The 27991-nt window shown below is 38.0% G+C and overlaps 2 protein-coding genes across 6 annotated transcripts in view; one reads left to right on the top strand and one right to left on the bottom strand.

The window, feature by feature from the left end:
- The window catches only part of MRE11 (MRE11 homolog, double strand break repair nuclease), a 112419-nt gene extending 98992 nt beyond the window's left edge, over nucleotides 1-13427 (bottom strand). For 3 of the 4 annotated variants that reach the window (XM_064365428.1, XM_064365427.1, XM_064365431.1), the window contains exons 1-5: nucleotides 13351-13427; nucleotides 12355-12479; nucleotides 10609-10741; nucleotides 7173-7333; nucleotides 56-143 (exon numbers count right to left, since the gene is read on the bottom strand). In XM_064365428.1, coding sequence (XP_064221498.1) covers nucleotides 56-143; nucleotides 7173-7333; nucleotides 10609-10741; nucleotides 12355-12374 — 402 coding nt within the window. In that variant the 5' untranslated portion in view covers nucleotides 12375-12479; nucleotides 13351-13427. Of the gene's footprint in view, nucleotides 1-55; nucleotides 144-7172; nucleotides 7334-10608; nucleotides 10742-12354; nucleotides 12480-13350 lie in introns of those variants that run through there. The other variant, XM_064365430.1, reaches the window with a different exon arrangement.
- Nucleotides 13428-13544: 117 nt separating this feature from the next.
- Nucleotides 13545-21618, top strand: ANKRD49 (ankyrin repeat domain 49). Of its 2 annotated transcripts, none has more exons than XM_012444841.3 (3): nucleotides 13545-13597; nucleotides 16101-16447; nucleotides 17544-21618. In XM_012444841.3, the coding sequence occupies exons 2-3, from the start codon at nucleotides 16193-16195 to the stop codon at nucleotides 18003-18005; spliced, it is 717 nt and encodes a 238-aa protein (XP_012300264.1). In that variant the 5' UTR covers nucleotides 13545-13597; nucleotides 16101-16192; the 3' UTR covers nucleotides 18006-21618. The 2 variants fall into 2 exon arrangements, with proteins under 2 accessions (XP_012300264.1, XP_012300263.1); XM_012444840.3 differs by lacking the exon at nucleotides 13545-13597 and adding an exon at nucleotides 13862-14169.
- The last annotated feature ends 6373 nt before the right edge of the window (nucleotides 21619-27991 follow it).

Genomic DNA, 27991 nt, shown 5'->3' on the forward strand with positions numbered 1-27991 from the left:
AAACTAAACGGATCATTTCCAAAATTCCAACAAACTGTAACAAAACAATAATTACCCCCGTGGGATCGTCATGATTGCCATGAATACTAAACACTGGAATTGAAATGTTGAGATTGCCATCTTGATAGTTCACCCATGGAAACCTTAAAAAAAAAAAAAAAAAAAGTTACCTAAAATTCCTATAAGGGACAAAAGCTGTTTTCCTTAAGATTCTCCTCCAAAATATTAATGCAATCACACGCAAACTGCATAATCTACATTGGCATATGACCACTAGTTTAGAGCTTTAAAAAATAAAATCACGGGCAACAATTCATTTAAATTAAAGTTTTAAAATATCTCAAAGTACTACATTTTAAAGAGACTCCAACTATAATAAACACTGCTTGTATGTATGAGTAGCATATCTGATATCTGATTAATGAAAAGTTAATAGACCTTCAAAATTTTAAAACTTAGTATATGGTTTTTATTTGTAGTGGGAGAGGGAAGAAAATCCATATACTTCAGAATCCTGAAGAGGTATATTAAAATGCCCAACTCTGAGTGCAAAGTAGTTCAGCCATTGTGGAAGACAGTGTGGCAATTCCTCAGGGATCTAGAACTAGAAATATTTGGCCCAGCATCCTATTACTGGGTATACACCCAAAGGATTATAAATCATTCTGTTATAAAGACACATGCACACGTATGTTTATTGCAGCACTGTTCACAACAGCAAAGACTTGGAGCCAACCCAAATGCCATTAATGATAGACTGAATAAAGAAAATGTGGCACACATACACCATGGAATACTATGCAGACATAAAAAAGGATGAGTTCATGTCCTTTGCAGGGACACGGATGAAGCTGGAAACCATCATTCTCAGCAAACTGACACAAGAACAGAAAACCAAATGCCATATGTTCTCACTCATAAGTGGTTGTTGAAAAATGAAAACACATGGACATAAGGAGGGGAACATCATACACCAGGGCCTGTTGGGAGATAGGGGATTAGGGGAGGGATAGCAGGGGGTTGGGGAATAGGGGAGGAATAGCATTAGGAGAATTACCTAATGTAGATGACAGGGTGATGGATGCAGCAAACCACCACGGCACATGTATACCTATGTAACAAACCTGCAGGTTCTGCACATGTACCTCAGAACTTAAAGTATATATATATATAGATAGATAGATAGATATAAAACCTCCCAGCTCTATCACTCACTACCCATGCAACTTAAAGTCTAGTGTCAGCTCCTACCCCCAGCTATCCAGCTACCCTTCTCAGAGACAAATAATGTTAGCAATTTCTAGTACATCTTTCAAAAGGATCCTATACCTATACACACAGATAGATTTTCTTCCTCCTTACATAAATGACAGCCAAATACGGATTTCCGCATCCTGCTTTTATCACTCAACATTTTAGAATTCATTCCACATCAGCACATGAAGACCTTTCTTCTGCTCCGTCAGCCACACAGTACTCCATTTCATGGATTACCACAATGTGTTTGAACAGTTCCCTACCAACGGACATTTAGATTCTTTGCAGTCTTGTTTTGCAAACAATGCTACAGTGAGTAATCTTGTACAAAATAATCTCGCACAGTGAGCAATCTTGTAGAAAGGAATCTCGCACAGTGAGTAATCTTGTACAAAGGAATCTCGCACAGTGAGTAATCTTGTACAAAGGAATCTCGCACAGTGAGTAATCTTGTAGAAAGGAATCTCGCACAGTGAGTAATCTTGTACAAAGGAATCTCGCACAGTGAGTAATCTTGTACAAAATAATCTCGCACAGTGAGTAATCTTGTAGAAAGGAATCTCGCACAGTGAGTAATCTTGTACAAAGGAATCTCGCACAGTGAGTAATCTTGTACAAAGGAATCTCGCACAGTGAGTAATCTTGTAGAAAGGAATCTCGCACAGTGAGTAATCTTGTACAAAGGAATCTCGCACAGTGAGTAATCTTGTACAAAGGAATCTCGCACAGTGAGTAATCTTGTACAAAATAATCTCGCACAGTGAGTAATCTTGTACAAAGGAATCTCGCACAGTCAGTAATCTTGTAGAAAGGAATCTCGCACAGTGAGTAATCTTGTACAAAGGAATCTCGCACAGTCAGTAATCTTGTAGAAAGGAATCTCGCACAGTGAGTAATCTTGTAAAGATTACTTTACCTTGTGAGTCTATCTGTAAAGAAATACCTGGAAGGGAACTGTTAGGTCAAAGAGTACATGTATTTGTAATTTTGGTAGGTACTGCCAATTTCCCACCATAGAGGTTGTTAAAATTTACACATAATGCAATGGTAATGCACAAGACGGACAGTTTCCCCCGACCTCACTAACACAGTATGTTATCCAGGTTTTAAATCTATGCCAGTAGTTCTCAATGCTAGCAGCGTGTTGGAATTATCTTGGGGATCTTTTAAGAAATGCTAATGCCCATGACCTATTTGGAGAGACTCTAAGTCAGTTGGCCTGGACACTGGGCATCCATATTTTTAAAGATTCTTAGGTAACTGTACTGCGCACTCAGGATTAAGAGTAACAGACCTATGCCAACCTGATAGGAGAAAAGTATTTCAGTATAGCTCTGTCTCTTTCTTATGAGTAAGATCAAACTTTTAAAAATATGTTTGTCATTTTATTTCCTTTTCTATGAAGTATGCCCATATTCTTTATGTATGCATAACTAACTCCTGAGTTTTATTGTCTTTAAAGAACTGCTTATTGGTGAATTCAGCCTTAATTTGCAACCAGTTGCAAATATTCTTCCTGATTGAACTCTGACTTCTGGCTTTGCTTCAGACAGTTTTTGGCATATAGAAATTTATTTTTGCAAAGACAAACGTATGAATCTTTGATGGTTTCTGGGTCTTGTACCATACTTAGAAGACTATTCCACATCTAGATTTTTAAAATATGTCTAACAGTTTCTCCTAGCAGTTTTACTGAATCCATTATTTCCCCTGCATTGTGAGATGGCGACCTTCATTAAATACTAAATTCCTACATGTATTTGAGGCTATTTCTGGAATTTCTGTTCTTTTTCACTTACTTATCCATCAATTCATGAGCCATACCACATTTTCAATTATTGTAGCATTGTTATACTTCAAATCTAATTGGCTACTCACTCCTAACTAGTCTTCTTTTTCAGGATTTCCCTATCTGTGTTTGTCTGTTTTCTACATGAACTGTAAGCTGGAAGATTAAATTATCCAAAATGTAACACGGAAGTAAAGTTATGGGCAATATTTTTTTAAGAGTATGATATATAAATGATATTCAGAAACAAAACGAAGGGAAACAATATTTGAAAACATAATAAGAATTCCACCAAGTTGCTGAAAAACAATATTACATTAAAATATATGATAAAGCCCATGCAGGATAAAGAGAATTAAATCTATAGCTAAGTAAGACTGAAACATGTTAAAAACAAAGAGAGAATCTTGATAGTTACCTGAGTATTGTCTTCATGCTAGTCACTACTCTAAGCATTTTTCTTATCATCTCAATCTTCCGAACTCTATAAAACTGGCACATTTCTTTCCCATGTTGTAAATGACACAACTAAGGTCCAGTGGTTGAACTCGGACTGTTTTATACCAGAACCCATGCTCTTAATCACTATGCTAAACTTTCTAGCAACTCAACAACAGCAGACTCTTCAAGAGCCACAAAAAGAGTTTACCACTCACTGACACTCCATGAAAACACTACTTACTGAAAACTGTACCTCAGAAAGAAGAAAACTGAATCTAGATAAAAGAAATGAAACACAAGAAACAACAGTGAGCAAAGAAATGGGTAAACATGTATATAGGATGGGGAAACAGTTTTTAAAACAGAAAGCAGTTTAAAAATAAGATTAAAGAAAGAAAACACTAAAGGTAAAAAATGTCCCAGCTGGGTGCAGTGGCTCACACCTATATTCCCAGCACTTTGAGAAGCTAAGGGAGGAGGGTCACTTGAGGTCAGGAGTTTGAGATCAGCCTGACCAAGGTAGTGAAACCCCGTCTCTACCAAAAAAAAAAAAAAAATTACCCAGGTGTGGTGATTCACACCTGTAGTCCCAGCTACTCAGGAGGCTGAGGTAGCAGAATTGCTTAAACGTGGGAGGTGGAGGTTGGAGTGAGCCAAGATTGTGCCTCCGCACTCCAGCCTGGGCGAGAGAATAAGACTCCTTCTCAAAAAATAAAAAATAAAAAATAAAAAATGTCCTGAGTTTTAGATTTGAATAGAAGGAGGGCAGAGACACTGATCACAATTTTTAAAAACAAGGATGAAGTATTATGGGAATCTTTTAAAACCCAATTATTATGCAGCCAAACTATCAATCAAGGGGAAAGTTACCAGAGAGATTTTCATGCAGAAAAAAATCTCAAAAAAATTTACCTCCCAATTTAAAGTCACACTTTAAAAAATAAGTAAGAAATAAATTTGGGCTCGGCATGGTGGCTCACAACTGTAATCCTAGCACTTTGAGAGGCTAAGGCACAAAGGCTGCTTGTGCCCAGGACCAGCTGGGCAACACAGTGAGACCCCATCTCTACCAAAAATAATTTCTTAAAAATTAGCAGGGCACGGTGGCTGATATGGTTTGGCTCTGTGTCCCCACCCAAACCTCATCTTCTAGCTCCCATAATTCCTACATGTTATGGGATGGGCCTGGTGGGAGATAACTGAATCATGGGTCGGGGGAGCTTTCAGTGCTGTTCTCATGATAGTGAATAAGTCCCATGAGATCTGATGGTTTTAAAAACGGGAGTTTCCCAGCACCACCTTTCTCTCTGCCTGCCACCATCCATGTAAGATATGACTTGCTCCTCCTTGTCTTCCACCATGATTGTGAGGCCTCCCCAGCCGTGTGGAACTGTATATCCATTAAACCTCTTTCTTCTGTAAATTGCCCAGTCTTGGGTATTTTCTTTATCAGCAGTGTGAAAGTGGCACGTGCCTGCAGTCCCAGCTACTTAGGAGGCTGAGATAGGAAAATAAGCTTGAACCCAGGAGGTTGAGGCTGCAGTGAGCTATGATCGTGCCACTGCACTACAGCCTGTGCAAGAGAGCCAGACCCTGTCTCAAAAGCAAAAATTAAATAAATAAATAAACATGAGTATGTCTATTCTTATGGGTTTGTAGGTACACACATTTTTCTTAGCTCTGTCCACTGAGAGACTAGAAGCAGCCACAATACAATAGTAATGTGCACATCTAACATCCAGATATTGGTTTCCAAATACCATTCTCCAAAAGGAACCAGGGCTCCCTGAAGAAATGGCTGAGTCTGAAACTAAGAAAGATAAAGTACAAAATTAGCCTGGAACACCTTACAGTGAAAAAAATCAGAAGAAAGGGTGGAAAATGGGGGCATATCAAAAGGACACATGAGCCAATCTCAGAAAGAATCCAGTAGCTAAAGCTGGAATAATTTAAGCCACAAGTAAATTATGTTGGTATGAAATTATAATCTAAAGGAAAAAAATGAGTTTCTACTGATATAACAATTGAATAAATAAATATGGGAAATGAGACAAATCTTCCTTACAAAAGAATCCCAATTAATACATGCAGAAAGAATACAGGAAACAGAAAATCACAATTAGACTATCACAGTTATGACTGTTGTAGGTAAGATCCACTAATGAATGCTGAAATTAATGAACAAATTTGGAGAAACAGAAAAGTTGCACAGCCTCAAAGTATCTCCCCTAAAATATTTAATTACTTTGGTGGTTTTAACTTATGTTCATCAGAAATGGAAACATAACTCCCCTCCCTTTGAGTGGAAGCTGAACACAGAGAGACTCAATTCTAACCAACAGCATATGGAAAGGAAAAAATAATAACTTTTTTGGAGTGGAGAAGCCTGGCAGAGGCCAGCTTAACCAAGTGATCAAGGCTAACATCATCAGTGACAAATCAGGTTGATGTCATCATCTCCTGATGTGATGCAAATGAAAGGGTACCTGACTTGTTGAATACTCTCCCCGCAAACCTGTAATCCCAATCTAATCATAAGAAAGCAAGAGAAGAACCCAAACTGAGGGACATTCTACAAAATACCTGACCTTTTTATAAGTATCAGGGTCATGAAAGACAAGGAGAGACAGAAAACCTGACACAGGCTCAAGAAACTAAGGAAACTTTTCTACTAAATGCAATGTGGGATTCTGTACATTTCAGAAAAGACATGATGGGCGGGGAGCAGTTGCCCATGCCGGTAATCCCAGCACTTTGGGAAGCTTAGGCAGGCAGATCACCTGAGGTCTAGAGTTCAAGGCCACCGTAGCCAACATAGCAAAACCCTGTCTCTACTAAAAATACGAAAATTTGCTGGGTATGGAGGCGGAGGTGGGGGGCTGTAATCTCAGCTACTAGGGAGGCTGAGGCAGGGAGAACTGCTTGAACCCAGGAGGCGGAGGTTGCAACAAGCCAAGATCATGCCACTACACTCTGGCCTGGGCAACAGAGTGAGACTCTGTCTCAAAAAAAAAAAAAAAGAAAAAAGAGAAAAGACATGATGGTATGTTTATATTATAGGAATTAACAAGTATCATAAACAGTCCCAAAGGCACAAATGGAAAAAAAAAAAACCCAATAGATTTAACTACATAAAAATTAAATATTTCTGTCAAGAAGAATCCATAAACAAAGTCAAAAGACAAGCCACTGATTGGGAAAAAATACATGCATCACAAAGGTTCAGTAACTAGAAAATATAAGTAACTTCTGCAATTCAGGTAGAAAAACACACTGAAATATCTCAATTTTTAAAATAGGCAAAGGATATGAACAGAAGAGGATACCAAAATGTACAATAAAAACCTGAGAATATATTCAGTCCCATCCTTTTTTTTTTTTTTTGAGATGGACTCTGGCTCTGTCACCCAGGCTGGAGTGCAATGGCACAATCTCGGCTCACTGCAACCTCTGCTTCCGGGGCTCAAATAATCCTCCCACCTCAGCCTCCTGAGTAGCTGGGTCAGTCCCACTATTAATTAGGAAAATACAAATGAATATGATGATGTACAAAACTTCAAACAATGACATTTACTATGAAAGTAGCTTATAATGAAGGCAAAATGGTTAATTGTGTGTTTATGTGTCTTATACAGAAAATACTGTACACAAGTAATCATTCACTCAAGTAAACCAGCATACTTACTTACTAAAACCAAAGTTGACTGACTGATCACTGAGAATTTCAAACTGGACAGGTCGATCACCCATACAATATTTTCTTAATAACTCGAGGCAGGTATGTAATGTTTTCCTTGAGGGCTTATTTTCATGAAAAAGATCACCACCTAACAAAATGAAATCCACCTGAAAACAGAAAATGGTGTTAAAACTAGTCTGTTTTAGAGGTACAAATTTTGTAAACTACAGATGAAAGAGGTAAAAAAACTCACAAAAGACACTCTACTATGTACAGCAATTTAAAAATTTACATTTATTCAAAGGGACTTTCCATCTGGTAATTAATCTGACTCTAACTTAGCTGACTAAGTTATCTTCAAAAAAGCCATCTTCCAATTACTACACCAAGTCTCTGATTCAGACTACGCAAGGTGATCGTATTTTTTCTATTATTCAAATCAAATTCAAACTTAGCACTTTAACAGAACATATGAAATCGATACCAAATTCAATCCAAATCATTCATTCAATTCATTCACCCATTATTTACAGAATCAAGAGAACGAGTAAATGTAATATGCCTCTAGAAGTCCCTACATGGGGTTATGGTGTGGTGGGGGCGGGGAGCAGTTACGATTAAGGGATGAAAGGAAGGGAAACAGAGGAAGCAGAAGGGCAGGAAAGGGCAAAGTAGAAGTAAGTAGCTTACACTCAGGGGAGGATTCTGTTTTAGGACTCAAGAGTCAAAAAAGAAAGAGCACATGCAGGATTCTCCAGCAGGAAACAGACCTCCTTTGGCCACAGTTTCTTTGCCTTCAAGGAAGGAAAACCTTACAAGGATTCTTCTAAGAATCCAGCCATTCTATTACCGAAAAGTCAAAGAAGAACAGATGCTGGTGAGATTACGGAGAAAAGGGAACACTTACACACTGTCGGTGGGGGTGTAAGCTGGTTCAACCATTATGAAAAGCAGTGTGACGATTCTTCTAAGAGCTAAAAATGGAACTACCATTCAACCCAGCAATTCTATCACTGGGTATAAACCCAAAGGTATATAAATCATTATATCATAAAGACACATGCACACATATCTTCACTGCAGTACTATTCACAATAGCAGCAACATGGAATCAACCTAAATGTCCCTCAATGGTAGACCAGATAAAGAAAATGTGGTACGTAGAGACTATGGAATACTATGCAGCCATTAAAAAGAACCAGATCATGTCCTTTGGAGGGACACGGATGAAGCTGGAGGCCATCATCCTTAGCAAACTAACGGAGGGATAGAACACCAAATACCACTTCTCCCATTTAGGTGGGAGCTAAATGATGAGAACACATAGACACAGAGAGGGGAACAATAGACACTGGGACCCATCAGAGTGCAGAGGCTAGGAGGAGGGAGAGGATTAGGAAGAATAACTAACGGGTACTAGAATTAGTATCTGGGTGCCAAAATAATCTGTACAACAAACCACTGTCATATGAGTTTACGTATATAACAAACCTGCACATGCACCTGTGAACCTAAAATAAAAGAAAGAATCCAGCCACTGCCTCACTCAATTAACAAATTTAAAACATGTGTCCTCACTGCTTTCTGATCCTTTCTAAGCATTAAGATTTAGCATGAACAAACTAAAGACTTTTCACTCTCATGGAGTTTTCCTTCTAGTGAAGATGGCAAATAAAAAACAAGTAAACAATTCAATAAATTATTTCAGAGAGTGCTATTAAAAATATGCTGTGAAAAAAATAAAGCAGAGTAATGTGATAAAAGAGTGCTTGGAAGCATCAGGGAAGATGTCTCCAAAAAGGTAAGACTTGAACTGAGAACTCAGAAGTTGACCCCGCCAAGGTCAAGGTGCTCCAAGCAGAAAGAACTAGATGTGCAAAGGCCTCAGAGTAGAACATGCCAGGGCGGATGTAGCACTGTAAATCAGGCAGAGGGTAGCAGGACATAAACTTTCATGGCAGGGGCCAAGATTGAGTTGAACCTTGTAGTTTGAATTGTATACTAGATTCAATGGAAGGACACTTGGAAAATTTTAGGCGACAGAGTGCCACGATCTGATTCAGTATTTTAAAAGTTCACTTTGGCTGCTCTGCTGAGTGGATGTAGCTGCAGTGAATGGAAGCAGAAAGACCGAAGGGGACCTACCGCAGTCCATGTGAAATGCGATGAAGTTTTGGACTAAGTTTACTAGTGTGAAGACAGTAGTAGAGAGGCACCATATACATTTGAGAGGAAGAACTAAGGACCTAGCAGATAAACCGAAGAGAACTCTGCAGAAAAGTCAAGGTTGGAGGTGTTTGCAAGTCAACATTTGTGTTTATTCTCCAGCTCTCTCCTGGGCTGATGTTTCAACTGCCTGCTGCAAATTTTTCCCGGATGTCCCATTGCAGTCTCCACTCTAAATCTGTCTAAATCAGAATTTGTCAACTTCCCACACAAGGAAGTCTCTCTTCCTTATCTATTTCTATTTTTGTGCAACTATTCACCCAAACTCCACACACTTAGACTCACTGTCACCTGTCTGCCCTCATCCCCATCCTCTACAACTAACCAAAGTACGTAAATCCTCTCTTTGCAGTATCTCTTGCATTCATTTCATCTTTTCCATCCCTAAGGTCAGCACTTAGGCTCAAACTGGTCTCCAATTCGTGCTATTATACTCTGCTGCCAGAAGACTTTCTATTGAACTGGGTGGAAATTTCTCAATGGGATACTTGAAGCCCTCCTTAATGAAGCTCAAACCCTCACTTCTAGTCTCTCAGCATGCTTGCTAACTATGACCTGCTGGAGAGGCAAATTGACTACAGGGCCCCTAACATACCTAATACTGTCTCACCTGTGCCCTCACTCCTGCTTCACATGAATGTACTTTGTCTACGCTCCCCACTGGCCAAAATACTACCCTTCCTCCAAAGCCCAAGTTAAACACAACCTTCTTCATTAAGCTCATCTTGCTATCATATAAAGGTGATCTTTTCTGCCCCTAATCTTTTTTTTCATAAAGCTATATTTATTCCATTTAAATGACAACCTTTATTCTGAAATTGTATTCTTTAGAATTTTCTTAGGGCTCCTATCACATACAACCTTGCATCAGAGGATTGTGGATATTCGTTTATCTTTCACACTGGTTGGCTTCTATGTCCTCTGAAAGCAAAAGCTTTGACAGTCACATTTCAAACAGACTCTGCCACAGGATCCTGCATTCAGTAAACACCCCAAAAACATCTATAAATTTTAACAGACTATTTACAAAAGTAGCTCCTACTTGAATTTAGCACACGAAGCACATAAAATCGGCATTGAGCTTTTAATATATTGACATTTAAGCAGGCAAAGTAAGCACCTGAGCTTATAAAACAAATCTCTAATTTTAGAAGGGAAAATAACTTGTCAACCAAAAGAATATAGTAGAAATTGCACAAATATAAACCACACTCACTTCATTTTCCTGGGCAAGTCTTAAAATTTCATTGAGTGTTACAAAGGTATCATTTCCTCTGACTGCATCTTTCTCCATAAATCCAAGATGAATATCTGTTGCAACTAAGATTTTAAATGTGTTTTCATCATCACTATATTAAGAAAGAAACATTTCAATATATTAATAATTTATTAAAAGGATATTCAAACAAATTGAGACTTAAACTTATAAAACAAATAGTAACAGATATAGAATAAAATCATTTTTTACCCTTATAATTCATCTGAAAATCTGAAGTAGTCAACATATCACTAACAATACAGTTTTCCTAACCACTAGTTCAATATAGAACAAATATACATAAATCTTTACAAGGTTCTATAACTGCTTCAAAAATTTATAACCTTGTTATAACCAGTTTTACAAACTTATGTAACCCAGGCCTAACAGTCGGCTTGTTTTCCTCTTCTATTGCACAGCAAAAACCAAAGAGGTTTGAACCTGTATCTACACTTGTTATTAATCTGACTTTGTACTCTTCTAGAAAAATCAAAGTTAATTTAAAAAGCCTTCCTCTAAGTTTATAAGTCAATTTTATACTAATATTCTAGTAACTTGCATTCAGGCCCCTGCAGTCACCTGCTTGACTCTACTCTCTATACAGAGTTAGATTTCATTAATAAAATTGGCCAAGTAACAAAACAGAGTTGTTTCAATTGGAATTTGGCAAGATTCAAAGGTACTTAAATGTGAAGTAGCAATGCAATAGTTATTAATACTCGCTTACACTAAATTTAACTTTCATTGTATAAAATACTTTTATTTCTATGATCTTATCTCAACCCCCACAGACAGAGTCAGGCATTAGTATCTCTGACAAATGAGAAGGCTAAACCCAGATAAATTAACTGCTAAAACCCATGATGAAAACTCAGGCTATTTTCAATAAACCACAATGAATTTTCTAAAAATTTCTGTACGTATCTCTAAAATTCAAATCTTTACAAACAAAAGATATTTCCAGAAACAATTTATCTTCAAAAACTTCAAAAATGATATGCACACAGTTCTGACTGCTATATCCAAGACGGTAGGTCAGAATACTTTTCAAATCACAATACACGTTTCTGTAGCAATTTATAAAGTATTTTCACACGAATTCTCTCATTTAAAGCCTCAAAATTAATCTGAGAAAGGTATAATTATTCCAATTACACAAATGGCAAAACTGAGGCAAGGCTCAGAGAATTGCTGACTTGCCCCAAGCTCACACGGCTAGCAGCATCCAAAGACTTGAAACCAGGGGGAAAGACTCCAAGTCTAAAGTCTTTCCCACGCAACTTTTACAGTCCTTTTAATTATTCCCATTTTGCTCAAATTCATTTCGAGCTTATTTAATACTAGAGGAATTTACTGTAAAAATCTTAAACAGAAACTGCATTGACTAATAAGAATTTGTCAGGAAAATTCAAGAATATTTAAAAGTTCAATAATTTACAACAAAGCCTAAGAACATAAGCTTAATACTATAGCAATATATATCGGATTACGGCAAGACTCAGTCTCTAGCTGTATATTAGCTTCCAGTTAAGAAACAGATAAAAATTTAAAACATTCCAAATATCCTTTTTGATGACTAATATTTCTGTTCACAAGCAGGTTCCTTATTTACTGCTTATTAAATAAGTGTTCTTTTATCGTGATCACAGTTGACAAGCTTTAGAAACCCAAAATAACAAGGGATACCAGAAGTCAGGTGCTTACAGTGCGTCTGCATGGCTCATTTTTATGGTCAGTCAAGCTCCTCTGGGACCAGGTTGTTCTCCAAAAACCCCTGGGTCCGGTACTCAAATGTCAGAAAATGCACTCGATTCCAAATTCTAGAAATTCTAAAAACAAAATTACACCATAAAACACGTTTTTTTTAAAAAGCCTGCACATATGTAACCGACACGACTTACGCTGCATAAGGTACAGGCGTCTTAAATAAGCAGACTGGCAAATCCAGAAGTCTCATTTTCATGTAAACGCCCAGTCCACTTTTATTTTTTTATGAGCTAAGCATAGAAAATAACACATCTCCGTGCCATTCTAGTTTCACCGGAATGATTAAATTCCTATTTTCCTTTACCGTGCTCTTATGGGAAATTAATGTATGTTAAATAAACGGGCAAAAAGAGCGTCCCATACAGTTCTGGTTGAACACACAAAACACTCCAGATGTGCAGGTATTTTTAAGCTGCACGCAGACGTTACTCTGGAGGACGGAGGCGATCCCGCATTTCCTGCTCAAACACTCGATGCTTCTTTAAAGAACCTGCCTTGTTTGCAAAAGGGAAGGGCCCCGCGTTTAAAGCGAACGTCAATAAACACTTGGTCTGCGGAGGAGCAGCTTTGGGCACCGGCGGGACGGCTGGAAAAAGCTACAGTCGAGGGGGAGCCGCTGCCACCCGAGCCAGCCCCCACCACGCCTGGAGCTCCGAATTCCGCCGGGACTGCCGGCCTCAGCACGCCCTCGCCGCCGGGCGCCTCGAAATCAGAACGCGGCGGACCCGCCAGCACCGCTCCCCGGCCCACTCGGCCTCTCTTCCCCGGGAGGTTCCAGTGAACTCTGGGCTTCCGCCTGGGCACCCGCAGCAGCAGGAGGCGGATACCGTTTCCTGGGCTCTTCAAAGCCCCACCATCGGGACCCGAGGCTGTCTACTTTCCGGAAAGAAACGCCGGGACCCGTGAGAGGAAAACAGCACTATCCGAACTTGCCTCAGAGAACCCGCGGGGCCATAAACCTGAATTCGGCGGGAGAGAACGGCATCCGTTTCTCTCGCGACACTTCAAGGACGACGTAGGCGCTTCAAGCGCAGTTTGGCTCTCATTGGCTGCCGCGCGCCGCGAGGGGGCGGGGAAATTAGCGGGGAGGACCCGCCTCGCGCAGGAGCCAATCCCGAGCAGCCGACGAAACGAACCCGGAAGTGAGGTGCTGCCCGGCGGCGGCTTTCCCTCCCGTCAGGTGGGTGGTTATTCCCCGTCCCGGACCTCGCTTCCTAGTGCATTCGCGCCATCTGAGAACTCCTGAGCCCACTGCGGTGGGCGGCCTGTGGACGTCGGGCCCCGTCGCGGTCCCCAGGCAGGGCTGAAGCCGCTTCTCCGCTCCTGGCTGTCTGGAAGGCCGCAGACGGGGCCCGTGGGCCTGGGAGCTGCCGGCCGGTGGCCGAGTGCGGAGCCGGGTGCCCTCTCCGTCCCTCCCACGCGCCGGAACGTCTGCAGGTGTCGCCCCTGGGTCCTTGAGTTCAACGCATCTGTATTGCGTTGTGCCGAGAGCAGTAAGAGGTCTAGTGCGGTGAAAAGTAACGTGGGACTTTTGAATTAGAACGCCTGCCCTTTCGGTTCCGTTGAGTGGTCCTTGATGTAGGGCGAGTCGTTTTAATCCATCTGAACCTCAGCGCCTTCACCTGCAAGGTTTATAGCCGCGCCTATCACTGAGTTGTCTGTAAGGAGTTGGCATAGTTCAGTTGTCTCTCAACATAGGATGTGCCCTTTAAGTGAGGAAACAAACCCCGATATTCCTGATATCATCGTCAAGTAAGGATGCTGATCAGTTTTGGTTTTTAACTGTGAATGGGGTAGATGCGCCAAGGTTTGGCTTTTTAAATATGCCAGTAAAATTTTTTATATAATTTATTGTACATGGATCTGTAAACTCGAAATTTATGTAAAGGGAGTTTTTGTTAAAAGGAAAGGCACGTTGGGGGAAAGGGTTAAGATCTGTGGTATAAGGTTACTATATTTGATATAATTACAAATGAACTTTACATTATTTATTAGCATCTGTTAAGTGTTTAATGAACTGATGTATGGTCATTTTGTGTTTCAAGGTTCAGGAATTAGTTTAAGAGGGAAAAAGTGGAAGCTCCAGGAGAATTAATAAAACACAAAGCAATTCTGATTGGGTGTCTCTGATTGGGACTGAAAAGTGGGATGGGCCTTAGGAACACTTTAGTAAAATTCTTACATTTTACAATGAAGTAACAGGTCCAGAAAAGTTACTGGACATGAGTAATAAATTTAAACTTGAGTTTAGTGCTATTGCCATAGTAATAAAATTTAGTACATTATGATTGTATACTGTTAAACTTGTGAGATTAGGTACAAAGAAATCAGCATCTTGGAGTTATGCCTAACTCTGGAACTTCTCAGAATCCATTCCAGGCAAAATCAAGTGCCAAGACTTTAATTAAATGTAATGCCAGATGTATTTCTTAATGCTTTCTATAGACAAGTGGTAAATAAATATAATTTAATGTGGTCCTTATCTTTAAGCTTATAATATTTAAGGGACTAAAACAAGAACAAAGTTAGTGGTGAAATACAACAAAATGTAACACCAAAAAAAGTAGAAAGCAGAGTGAGATCTAAATGGGAAGATCAAGAAAGAATGAAAGAAATAACACCTGAGAAGAGCCTTGAAAGACTGATAAGATTTCAACACATAGTTCGAGGCTAAGAATTGTTATGTTTAAATTCTCTATTGATTTTTCTCCTTTTCTTTAATTGATTAAGGTTTATATGCTGTGTAACTCTTTAAGCGGATACTGGTTTATAAATTAATGTGGCAGCTTAGCAGAATAAACATCAGTTCCTTCAGGAAGCCTTCTTTAATCCCTTAGGACTAGGGGAATTATGAACCTACTGTATACTCGTGGTTTCTAGACATGGTTCTGTTGTACTTACCGTGTTGTCTTTGCCAGACACCTGGTATCTCTGCCAGTCACCTACACTAGAGGAAGCTTCCTAAGGTGAAGACATGGGTCTTGCTCATTACTGAATCCCAGTACCCCGAAATTGGCACATACAAGACATTCTATTCATATGAGTTGTATGAAGGAAAGAATGACAGCCAAAATTCAGTTGAAAACAAGGAGCCAACTAAGAACTATAGTTGCCTATCAATGAATAGGACTACTTTTTAAAGCAGTGAAGTTTCCTAGGCCTGAAATTATCAAAGTTGAAATAGGATAATTAGTCTACATGTTGTGATAAAGATATAAACACTGATCAGAGACTGGGTCAGATGTCCTTTTGGGGCTATTCCATCTTCAAGAATCCCTGACTCTTCGAAGTAGTTTTTTAGGAATTAGAAGTTTTTATGTCTGCTCTGTATTATCTGTGTGTCTAGTTTATAAAAATCTCGAATGCACCTGTCTTCATTGTATTAGTTATACTTCAAAACCTTCAAGCATTCATCACTCTCAGCATAATACCGTCATACCAAAAGATTAAAAATGTTGTGGTAATATAGCTGACTTAGAAGAAACAACAAAAGCAGCATTAGACCATTAAAGAGCATAGATAACTGAAATCTGTCAGCACCGATATTCAGTGTATGTAAGGGATATCGTGTGAAAACAAGAGTTTAGACAGAGTTGAATTGCGTATGTTTGCAGGATTTATCTATGGAATTGATAAAGCTTGAATTATTGTTTTACTAATAACTTTTATATTTGTATTTTCAGATCTTGATGAATAAAGCAGTCATAATTCATCTCTAGAAAGATTGTTTTTACCCTGGCATTTGAAATGCTTTTTATTTAGAATAATAGTAAAAATGGAAAAAGAGAAAGGAAATGATGGAATACCAGACCAAGAGAATTCCTTGGATTTTTCTGAACACTTTAACCAACTTGAATTGTTGGAAACACATGGACACCTTATTCCTACTGGGACTCAAAGTCTCTGGGTAGGCAATTCTGATGAAGACGAGGAGCACGATGAAAAAGATGAAGAGTGGTATCGATTGCAAGAAAAAAAAATGGAAAAAGACCCAAGCAAATTGCTTCTTTGGGCTGCTGAAAAAAACCGGGTAAAAAAAAAAAAAAACAGGGAAGCGTAACAGTAGGAAAAGCATTGGGTTCAGTCCAGAGGACTGCCCTTACCATTGTGGCCATCGTACCTATCTCTCCATTATGAGGATCAAATGAGGCCATGTACGTGAAAGCACATATTAAGCTGCAAAATATCATGCTAGGTGTTATTTGGGGGTTTAAGGATAATTATCCATAAAGATAACCAGCAATCATCTATCTTTTAAAATCATTTAAAGTCATTAGGATCATTTAGGAAAGAGAGGATGGAAATTAACATTTATTAAATACCAACCATACCAGGTACATTATTGCATTATTTAATCCTCATATATCCCTAGGAGTAATAGTCTTCTCTTTTATAGAGTAAGAAATTGAGATTCAGGAATATTAATTTCCCAGGATCATCAAAGTAGAATGAACCCTACTTGGCCACTTCCACCTCATTTTACAAAGTTTCCCCATTGCCTGTGTTAGTAAACTAATAACTAAAAGGGTCTTGCATTTTAAATAGCTTTTTAACCCATAGCATGCCACATTTAACCAAAGACCCGTGTAAGAAACTAAAAATTACAACCTGGAAGGGTGTTTCTAAGATTGTGTTTAGAAGGGATTGAGCTCTTGAATCCCTAGAATTCCTTATTAATACTTTATTCTTCTGTTAAAAGTTTTATTTTTAAACATTTCATACAGTGTGTATATTGATGTGATAATCCTACTATGGAAAAATCAAGCAGTTATGTTTTCTTCACAGATGACATATAAAATATTAAATATAATTAAAGCCTATGTTATTCAGTGGACTAAAGCTTTTATGCAGTAAACCTTAGTTGGGCCAGGAGTAAATGTCTGGTTTGATATTCAGAGAATCTCATTCTTAGAAGCAACAGAGTGTAGTTAACACTAACTTGTCCCTTCTTAAATCAGTAGTCCTCTCTTCCCAAAAAAGAGATCTTAAATCATTTTCATTTTAAAGTCATCTACTAACAAGGATGCTTTTATTCAATTTAATTGAATCTAACACCACATGGCAGCTTTATTTTATTTGTTGTTTTGGTTCGAGTTGAGTTGAAAGATTTCTTTTTTTCTTCTCAGCTTACGACAGTGCGGAGACTACTTTCCGAAAAGGCCACTCACGTGAACACTAGGGATGAAGATGAGTATACCCCTCTTCACCGCGCAGCCTACAGTGGACACTTAGAGATTGTCCGGGAGCTCATTGCACAGGGGGCAGATGTTCATGCAGTGACTGTGGATGGCTGGACACCCCTGCACAGTGCTTGTAAGTGGAATAACACCAGAGTGGCTTCTTTCTTACTGCAGCATGATGCAGATATCAATGCCCAAACAAAAGGCCTCTTGACCCCCTTGCATCTTGCTGCTGGGAACAGAGACAGCAAGGATACCCTAGAACTCCTCCTGATGAACCGTTACGTCAAACCGGGGCTGAAAAACAACTTGGAAGAAACTGCATTTGATATTGCCAGGAGGACAAGTCTCTATCACTACCTCTTTGAAATTGTGGAAGGCTGTACAAATTCTTCACCTCAGTCTTAACAATTCTAGTAGTTTTCTTAAGTTTCTAAGTGCCAGTGCCTCCTTTGTGTGGATGTAAAGTATTCCCATAATCAAAGTTGATGTCAAACATCTTACTACAAAAATTCAGTGGTATTCATTATAATGTTCTTCCAAGCAGATTGCCTGACTTTGATGTCAAATGTATTTGAAAGTTGTTGGCATATATCTTTAATGATTTCTGTGCAGTTTGTGATTTTTATCAGAAATAATTTTAATGTGTGTATACTTCAAAACTTGACACGGGTTGTATAGAAACTGATATTTTTGGTGCTGATCCAAGAGAAATGTATTTTTAAATATCTCACATCGTGGATCTTTGTTGAGTAATTAGTATATTGACATATATTTTTATAAGGTGAGGTAACTCAGAACTTAATTTAAAAGTCTAAAATTTTCTGATATAATTCAGCTGTCCTCTCTACCTTACCATAGCCAGTAGCTTTCATTTTAAACCAGAGCAAGTCACATATTAGTAACTTGAATATTCATAAGTTAAAGGAAAAACAGCAAAAAACTTAGATCCTTGTCTTTTAGAACACAACTATTTTCAGGAAAGCAGTTAGCTAGGCGTTTAATTCATGAATATTGTATACTGCCTCCCCTACCACAATTTACACAATCCCTTGGATAGTCCTACCTCACCCTGGTCACCCTAAATGATCGTTATGCTAATGGCGAATCACTATGACCTTGTAGACATGCACACAACTATACCTTTATCCGAGAGACGTAATATCTTTTACCTGCCTAATCCTACTGAGTTGGGCACTGCGCTCATAATCTCTCGAGTTCACAGGAAATGTTGATTTTCTAAGGTCCTCATTTTTACAAACTATACAAAGGCAAACTGATGGGAAAATGAATTCTAAGAGTAAGGGGATGATGATTATATCGAGGCTAAAACCACAAAGTGGTTCAGGCTTTTAAAAACAAACAAAAATCCACTGTGGATAATGACAAACAGAGTAAGTAAAAATATTTGCGAAAAATAAAGTACAAGTTTTGAACAACACAAAAGGCATGAATTCATTTTTTTTACACGTGTATGTCTTTCTTGGGTCCAGAACATTATTCATCCAGCACGTGCTTAGTTATTTAGTACCTACCGTCAGTCTCTACAGCAGCAGTTTCCCATTGACTACCCAGCCCCTCTATGATTGTTGCCAAAGTTTTATCTTCTCAACGTCAGAATACCCTAGGGGAAGGGAGTTACACCGATTGCTCTTAGTTAAATTTTTTAAATGTCCACCAGGGCTTATCTCTTTCAATCCATTCTATGTAACCCAATCACCCTAGACTAAGTAATAATGTTATTTAATCAAATATTAAATATTTATTTTTGGTTAGAACATACTAGATTATCTCAGAAAAGTCACAGATAATATATGAACTGAATCATTGTGACAACAGGATCTTAAGAGTGAGTACTTTAGTTTATATTGTGATTTCTACCTAGGGAGATACCTTGTGGCAGAAAGAGGTTACTTTCTGTCTGATATGGCCTAAGTTAGTGACAGCAAATGATAGCTACAGCTGACAGCTAGTGATAATAGAATAAGACCTTATCTATCCAAGCAGATTGCTGAAAGAGGCTTCTTTCTCACTTGAGAATGGACTGCACCCATGATTCCAAAACTTGCTGTTTAAGTATGGACCAAGGAAGGAAGTCTTGTTTCTGATAAGGACCTAAGATGTATCCACTCACTTGTTTTCAGACCTCAACAGTCACTGATGCTAGAGAGCAAACTCTACAGATAAGAGAAGTCCCACCCCCAGGGCACAATTTGTATTGTCTGTTTCCTTTATACTTTCCAGAACATTTCACTAGATTGCTCTGTCTGCGAAAGCAGTCACTAATTGTGCTTTGAAAGCATTACTTCTACTTTCCAATTTAAGCAGGCTAAATAGCTCAGTTTGCAAACAGAATATTCTCTAATCTTGGAAAGTTTATACAAAGACTTTATTTTTAAAAAACTGAGTTTTTCATAACTAAGGGTTTAATTTTGATTAACATATGCTTGAGGAAGAGGTAACTTTTGTGATTGTTCGAAGTTCATATCATAATTCTTAGGACTAAAGTAGAACTAGTTGACTTTGCTGTTATGAATCTTAACTAGGCTTTTCCAGGGAGCCTTCTAGCCTACAACGTACCACAGCGGTGGGATTTAGAGTCTTTATGCTGCAATATTCAGACATTTTATTATTTGACATCTATTATGTTATCTGTCACGGTGCTAGAATATTATGATGAAAAGAAGCCCAGAGACTATTCTGAGATTTATGTCCCATACCAAAATGAAATCTCTGGATCAACTCTTGATTCCTGATCAACACATATATACCATCTTCACCCTACCTGCAATGGCTCTAGGAATTTATGCAACAGCCTGCAAAATAGGATCACCAAATCATTGATTATGCCTTTGCTATAATTAGTTTATCGTACGATGCTCCAGTCCATCTGTAGGGTTACTAGATGACCATTCAACTTGTCCAATATGAAACGCTTCCTCTAAAGGGAAGTTAAGGTCTATGCTTATTAAGTTCAGAAGACGGTAAACCAAGAAGGATTAAGTGTAGCTGACTGATGTTTTAAATTCCTGGAAATTTCCCTTTGACTAAAATTTTACTTTTCAGAACCTCAGTGGAAATGATCTAAATCAATGCCAACACATAGAAACATGCAAGCCACATAAGTAATTTTAAGTTTTTTTCTAATAGCCATATTAAAACAAAAATGGGTAAAATTAATTATATATATATGACAATACACCCAAAATATTCAATATGAGATACACATTTAAAAATTATTGAGATGTTTTACGTTTTTTGTAGTAAGTCTTCAAAGTACAGTGTGTATTTTACAGCTCATCTGAATTTAGTCACCTTTCAAGTTTTCAGCCATGTTTGTCTAATGGCTACTCCACTGAAGCACAGGTCTATCGGCCCCAATCACTCCCTGAAGGCGCAGAAGGATGGTTATGAAGAGCATTAAACTTTGAGTGAGACAAACTGGGTTCAAATCGTCAATGCCACCTGTGAGTGACTTTGGGTAAAAACACCCCCTCAGTTTTCTCATATGTAAAATAGGGATAATATCTATCTTGTTGCAGGCTAGTTATTTAAATATAAAAATCATATGGTATAATTTTGTCAATTTCTTTTATACCTTAAAAATAAATTTCAATATGAAATACATGAAAGTCATATCGTTTTAAAAAAAAGCTACATGTGTTTATCAAACATCCTCTAGTCGTCTTTTATGTAATGCATGAATGAAACAGTCTCATCTGATCTTGAAAGCTCTTATATATAAGATGTGGTACACCAAACTACTGTGACAATATTAATAGCTAACAACTGAGTGCTTGCTGTGGGCTGACGGTGCTCTGTGTGTTTCACATGTATGGTATCACGTGAGCCTCACAACAACCTTCTGAGATAGATACCACTGTACAAAAGGAAATGAGCCTTGTAGAACTTCTGTGGAATGCCCGTTGTCATGCCATGCGCGCATGATGGAGATCTGTCTATCCGATTCTACCACCTTTGCTCCTCATCACACACTAACATTTGATACTTATTTGTAAAGTTGATTAAAGAATGCATCATTTCGTGCATGTTTAGTGTATTTTCTTACATTCGCAGAAAGCTCATATTCAAATGTCACAGCTTCTCACCTGCGGTACTTTTGAATATTACCTATATACCACCAGTTAGTCTGTCAATCATAAGAAAAATTCCGTTTTCTTTAATGTTATTCTTATGTGGTCTATTTACAGTAGGGTTTGAGGACATAAAAATTACTATCAGGAGCAAAAGCAGCTGCCTTTGCTTTTAAAGGTACAGTTTATATTTTTTAATTTGGTTACTTATATCTACTTCTAAATATGCTTACCATATATTCGCATATAAAGTATATATTGCACATTGGCTATAACTAAATTTATTTAATTTTTTTAAATTTTCATTTTTATTTTTTTCTTTTTGAGACAGAGTCTCACTCTGTTGCCCAGGCTGGAGTGCACTGGCACAATCTCGGCTCACTGCAACCTCCACCTCCCAGGTTCCAGTGATTCTCATGCCTCAGCCTCCCAAGTAGCTGGGATTACAGGTGTGTGCTATCATGCCCAGCTAATTTTTTTGTGTTTTTAATAGATACTAGGTTTCACTGTGTTGGCCTGGTTGGTCTTGATCACTTGGCCTCAAGTGATCTGCTAGCCTCAACCTCCCAAAGTGCTGGGATTAAAGGTGTAAGCCACCATGTTTGGCCACTAAATTTATTAATTATATTCCCCTTCCATGTAAAATTCCATACTTTTTCTTATATGTAGATTTCTTGTTATTGTGTGAACACTTAACATGAGATCTGCCCTCTTAAAATTTTAGTGTATAGTATTTTTTTATCTATAAGCTCAATGCTTAGCGATCTCTAGAATTGCAGAGATTCTAGATTGTACAGCAGATCTCTAGAAATTACTCATCTTGTAGAACTCAAACTTTATACCCATTAAATAGCTACTTTCTGTCTTCCCTTGCCCCAGATCCTAGCAGCCACCATTGTACGCTCTGCTTCTAGGAGCGTGACTATTTTAGACATCTCATGTAAGAGGACTCACGCAATAAGGAGAGAATTGCATTTTATGGCACACAAACATAGATAAGCAAAAATCCTAGTAGTTGAAAATCCTAAGAGCCAAAGCAATATTTAAAAAGAAAATGCAGTGACTCACGCCTGTAATCCCCGCACTTTGGGAGGCCAAGGCGGGTGGATCACAAGTTCAGGAGATTGAGACCATCCTGGCCAACATCGTGACACCCTGTCTTTATTAAAAATACAAAAATTAGCTGGGCAGTGGTGGCACATGCCTGTAGTCCCAGCTACTTGGGAGGCTGAGGCAGGAGAATTGCTTGAACTCAGAAGGTGGAGGTTGCAGTGAACTGAGATCACACCACTGCACTCCAGCCTAGGCAACAGAGCAAGACTCCACCTCAAAAAAATAAATAAATAAATAAATAAAAGAAAATGTTAAAATCAAGATTTTTGCAACCTGATTTTAAGACTAGCTATGAAACAACAGTATTGAGATAGTGTAGTATTGGTGGTCGCACCTGTGGATCCATAGAACAGAACAGAGTCTAGAATAAATCCGGGTATAGATGATCAATTAATTTTTAACAAAGGTGCCAAGGAATTCAGTGGGACTTTCTCTTAAACAAATGGTGCTGCCATAACTGAATGTGTTCTTGGAAAACACGTGAACTCGTTTAAAGGCAGAAAGCAGTTCAGCGGTTTCTTGGTCACAGGGACAGAGGCTGAACTACAAAAGGTAGGGGAGAACCTTTTGGAGGTGATAGAAGTCTGCCATGGCTTGATTGTGGTGATGATTTTGCAGGTGTACACAACTGTCAAAAGTCATTAGGTTTTAGAGAGTAATGCAGGGTTTTTGTATGTAAGTTTTATTTTTATGAAGTCGATTTTTAAAAGTAGCCAGATATGACTAATTTTATTCTTTTATTCTTTTCCATGGCAAGCATAAGATGACCTCATCCTCAAATTCTAGAGATATATCTTCGGGGGGGCCTGTAAAGTCCTGTGAATTATTTAAAACAATGCATTTCACAAATTCACTGGAATTTTAAAATTCCAAGTAACAAGTCCTTTATAATTGAAAGGAGCAATTTCTCTATTAAATGACAGAATGGGAAACAAAATAATTGCTTTAAAATAATTAGTCCATTTGGCAGCATTCAATAAATTTTAAAAGATGGCTAGTTACTATAGAAGAAGGATTTGGTTGACTTTTAATTTAGATCAGGACTGTTAGAATCTGGAAGAGGATACCAAAGGGGTTTTAGCATCTACTTTTCTGAAGAAAAACCATAGCATTCAACATCCCATTGTTTATTCAGTTGTGCTATAAAACAAATGGAGATATTTCCTGAGATCTGTTTTAGATCTACAGAATTAAACACCATTAAGTAATATAAAGTAACCTATTAACTTTGGTAATATATTAAAACTATTTCTTTGATAAAGACTTCATATTTTATATTAATGCATAACTTTTTATGAGAAAAATTTAGTATTGTGTTTTGTCTCCATCCAGTGGTCATGTCGGTCTTTTTCCACTTACGCTCAGGCTTGGGTAAAAGATGTACCCTATACTAAGGGTGGTCTCGTATGATTATAATGGAGTTAAAACTTCCTATCACCGGGTGATGTTGTAGCTGTCGTAATGTCATCGTGCAACACATGTTCGAGGTGATGCCAAATGTAAACAGACCTTTTGCACTGCCAATCATAGTTACATCCAACTCTGCACAGCACATAACACTGGATAATGACAATAAACTACTGTTACTGGTTTATGTGTTTACTATAGTATACTTCCTGTCATTATTTTAGGGTGTTCTTCTACTTATTAAAAGAAAGTGAACCATAAAACAGTTTCAGGCAGTCCGTTCAGGGAGCATTGCAGAAGTAGGCATTATTATCATAGGAGATGAAATGACATAGGAATAACCGCATGCGTGTTACTGTCCCTGAACACCTCCCAGCGGGACAAGATGTGGAGGGGGAAGACAGTGATCGTGATGTCCCTGTGCTGGCCTAGACTAAGTGTGTGTTTGTGTCTTTGTTTTTAACAAAAAAGTTTTAAAAGTAAAAAAAATATATAAACAATGCATATTGAGACTGCATAAAACATCATAGAATGAGGCTATAAAGAAAAAAATACTTCTGAGTAGCCGTACAAGGTGTTTCCATTGTAAGCAAAGTGTTATTATAAGAGTTAAAATGTTTTAAAAAATTAAAAGTTTATACAGTAAAAAAGGCACAGTAAGCTAAGGTCAATTGATTACTGAAGAAAGAAAAATATTTTTGTATATATTTAGTGCAACCTAAGTGAACAGTGTTGATAAAGTCCACAGCAATGTACAGTAACGTTTTAGGCCGTCGTATTTGCTCACCACTCACTCACCGACCCACTCAGAGCAACACCAAATCCTCCAAGTTCCATTCATGAAGTACACATTCTACAGGGGTATGTTTTAAAATCGAGTGTGACTTATTTTTACTGTATCTTTTCTATGTTTAGATTTCTTAAGATACACAAATACTTCCCTTGTGTTACAACTGCCTACAGTATTCAGTACAGTCACGTGCTGTAGGTTTGCAGCCTTGGAACAAGAGGCTGTGCCAAGCAGCCTAGCTGTGCAGAAGGCTACGCCACCTAGGCTTGTGTAAGTGCACGCTGATATCTGAACAACTATGAAATTGCCTAACGACACATTTCTCAGAACATATCCCCATCATAAAGCAACACATGACTGTAATTCAAATTTTAAAAGGATAACCCAACCATCTGGAGTTTTTTTCATTATGTTTTTATTGTTCATTTTTAGTTTTTTTGGTAAGGATTGAAAATCTATTGGGTGATATGCTTATTACCTGGGTGATGAAACAAGCTGTACACCAAACTCCTGCAACATGTAATTTTCCTAAGTAGCAAATGTACCCCCGAATCTAAATAAAAGTTACCACCACGGCACGTGTATACCTATGTAACAAACCTGCATGTTCTGCACATGTACCCCAGAACTTAAAGTATAATTTAAAAAAATCCAACACAAAAAAAAGTTAAAAAGAGAAAAATGGAAACCATGGTTCACCTAAAACACTGCCTTTTATACCTGTATCAGTAACTTCTTTCAAGAGAATAGGCATTGGCATATAATTGAAGACACACATATAACAGTTGGAAATAAAATAATCAAAAGCCATTTAGAAGAAGAAAGAAGGAAATAAATCACCTAAATCAATATAGTTACTAAAATTGATGAATTATCTTTAAGGTTTTTGGTAATGAAGAAAAAAGAGGAAGACAGTAATTGCTTTTTTTTTTTTTTGAGACACGGTTTTGCTCAGTCACCAAGGCTAGGCTGCAGTGGTACAGTCATGGCTCACTGCAGCCTCAAACTCCTGGCCTCAAGCAATCCTTCTGCCTTGGCCTCCAAAAGTGCTGGGATTATAGGTGTGAGCTACTGTGTCCAGCCTTTTTTAATGTTTGTTTTGTGCATATTTTTTAACTTGATCACATAAACCACATTTTTAGGAGTAAAAATATTTTTAGATATTTTTTCTAACTAAAATATGCTTAATTTTTGTATAATTTTGTAGAACTACGGCATACACAAAGTAAAATTCAGAACTCTTGGTGAATTCTTCACAGTGAATACAGTTACGTAACTATCACCAGCTCAAGATCTAGAACATAACCAGCAACTCCAACAGCTGCTTTGTGCTTCCTCTCACTGTTCCCTCAAAGGTAACTATAATCTAACTTTTATCACCATCATTTAGTTCTGCCTACGTAAACGTAATAAGTTATTATGTATATTTTTGCATTTGGTTTATTTCACTCAACATTATGTCTATGAGATTTATCCATTTCTGCATGTAGCAGGGGTTTGTTCTTTTTATCGATGTATTGTTATATAAATATGTAATAATTTATATATATACATGATATTGTTAACTTTTGGTGGGATTTTGCATTGTTTCCAGTTTGGGGATTTTATGAATAGTGCTGCCATAAACATTCTAGTGCACGGTTTTGGGGTGCATACTGCACATTTCAGTGCATATCTAGTAAAGCCTGCGGAGTCACAGGATGGACTTACAGTCCACTTTAGGAAAACTGCCAAACAGGTTTCCAAAGTAGTTGTACCAGTTTACACTCTTAGCAGCAGGAAATGAGAGTTCTGATTGCTCCACATGCTCATGGCTGTTGTTACTGTGAGGTTTGTTGATTTTCGTTTCTTTCTTTTTTTAAATAGCCATTCTAGCAGGCGTGCAGTAACAGCTCATTGTAGTTTTAATTTGCGTTAGCCTGATGACTAAGGATGTGAAGCAATGTTTTCACGTGTGCTGACCGACCACTTGAGTCTCCTCTTTCACGAAGTGCTTCATCTTTCTCCACCTCCTTTCTAGGATGTGTGCACTTTTTTCTTATTGATTTTTACAAGTTCTTGATATATTCTGGATACTAGTTATTTTTTTGATATATGCTCTCTTGGTCTGTGGCTTGCCTTTTCACACTCTTACTGGTGATTTTAATGAAGAGAATATCTTAATTTGATTTATTTATTTATTTATTTACGTCACAGAGATGGGGTCTTGCTCTGTTCAGCCCAGGCTGGAGTGTGGTGGTGTGATCATACCTCAGTGCAGCCTCGAATTCTGAGGCTCAAGCAATTCTGCTGCCTCAGCCTCCCAAGTAGCTAGAACTACAGGGGCATGCCACCATGTCCAGCTAATTTAAGTATTTGTATTTGCAGAGACAGAATCTTGCTATATCCCCCCAGGCTATTCTCAGAGTCCTGGGCTCAAGCCATCCTCCCACCTCAACCTCCCAAAGTGCTGGTATCACAGGCATGAACCGCAGCATCTGGCCTGACCATATCTTGATTTTTACAATCTCTAATTTATCTATTGCCTTCTTAAGATTAGTGCTTTTGGTTTCCTGTTTACAAAATATTTGTCTACCCCAAGATCTTGAGGTTTTTTCATTTTTATAATCTAGAAGCTTTTGTGTTTTACCTTTAGTCCTTTTTGAGTTGATATTTGTGTTTGACGTGTGCTAAGAGTCAAAGTTCATTTTCCCATATTAATATCCAATTTATCCAATGACATTTATTAAAAGGAACAGCCCCTTACACACACAAACTACATTGCAGAGACACCTTTGTCACTTATCTGGTGATCATATTTGGTTGGGTCCTTTGCTAGACTCCATTTCATTTCATTGAGCTATCTTTGCCCCAATGCCACAGTTTTAATATTTTGGCTTTATCATAAGTCTTAGTGTGTGGTAGTGTAGATGTCCCAACTTCATTCTTATTTTTCGAGGTTTTTTTGACCATTCTTGGCCCACTACATTTACTTTTTTTTTTTTTTTTTT

The sequence above is a fragment of the Aotus nancymaae genome, unplaced genomic scaffold, assembly GCF_030222135.1.
Source record: "Aotus nancymaae isolate 86718 unplaced genomic scaffold, 86718_ANA_hifiasm-v0.15.2.pri h1tg000059l, whole genome shotgun sequence".
Taxonomy (NCBI): Eukaryota; Metazoa; Chordata; class Mammalia; order Primates; family Aotidae; genus Aotus; species Aotus nancymaae.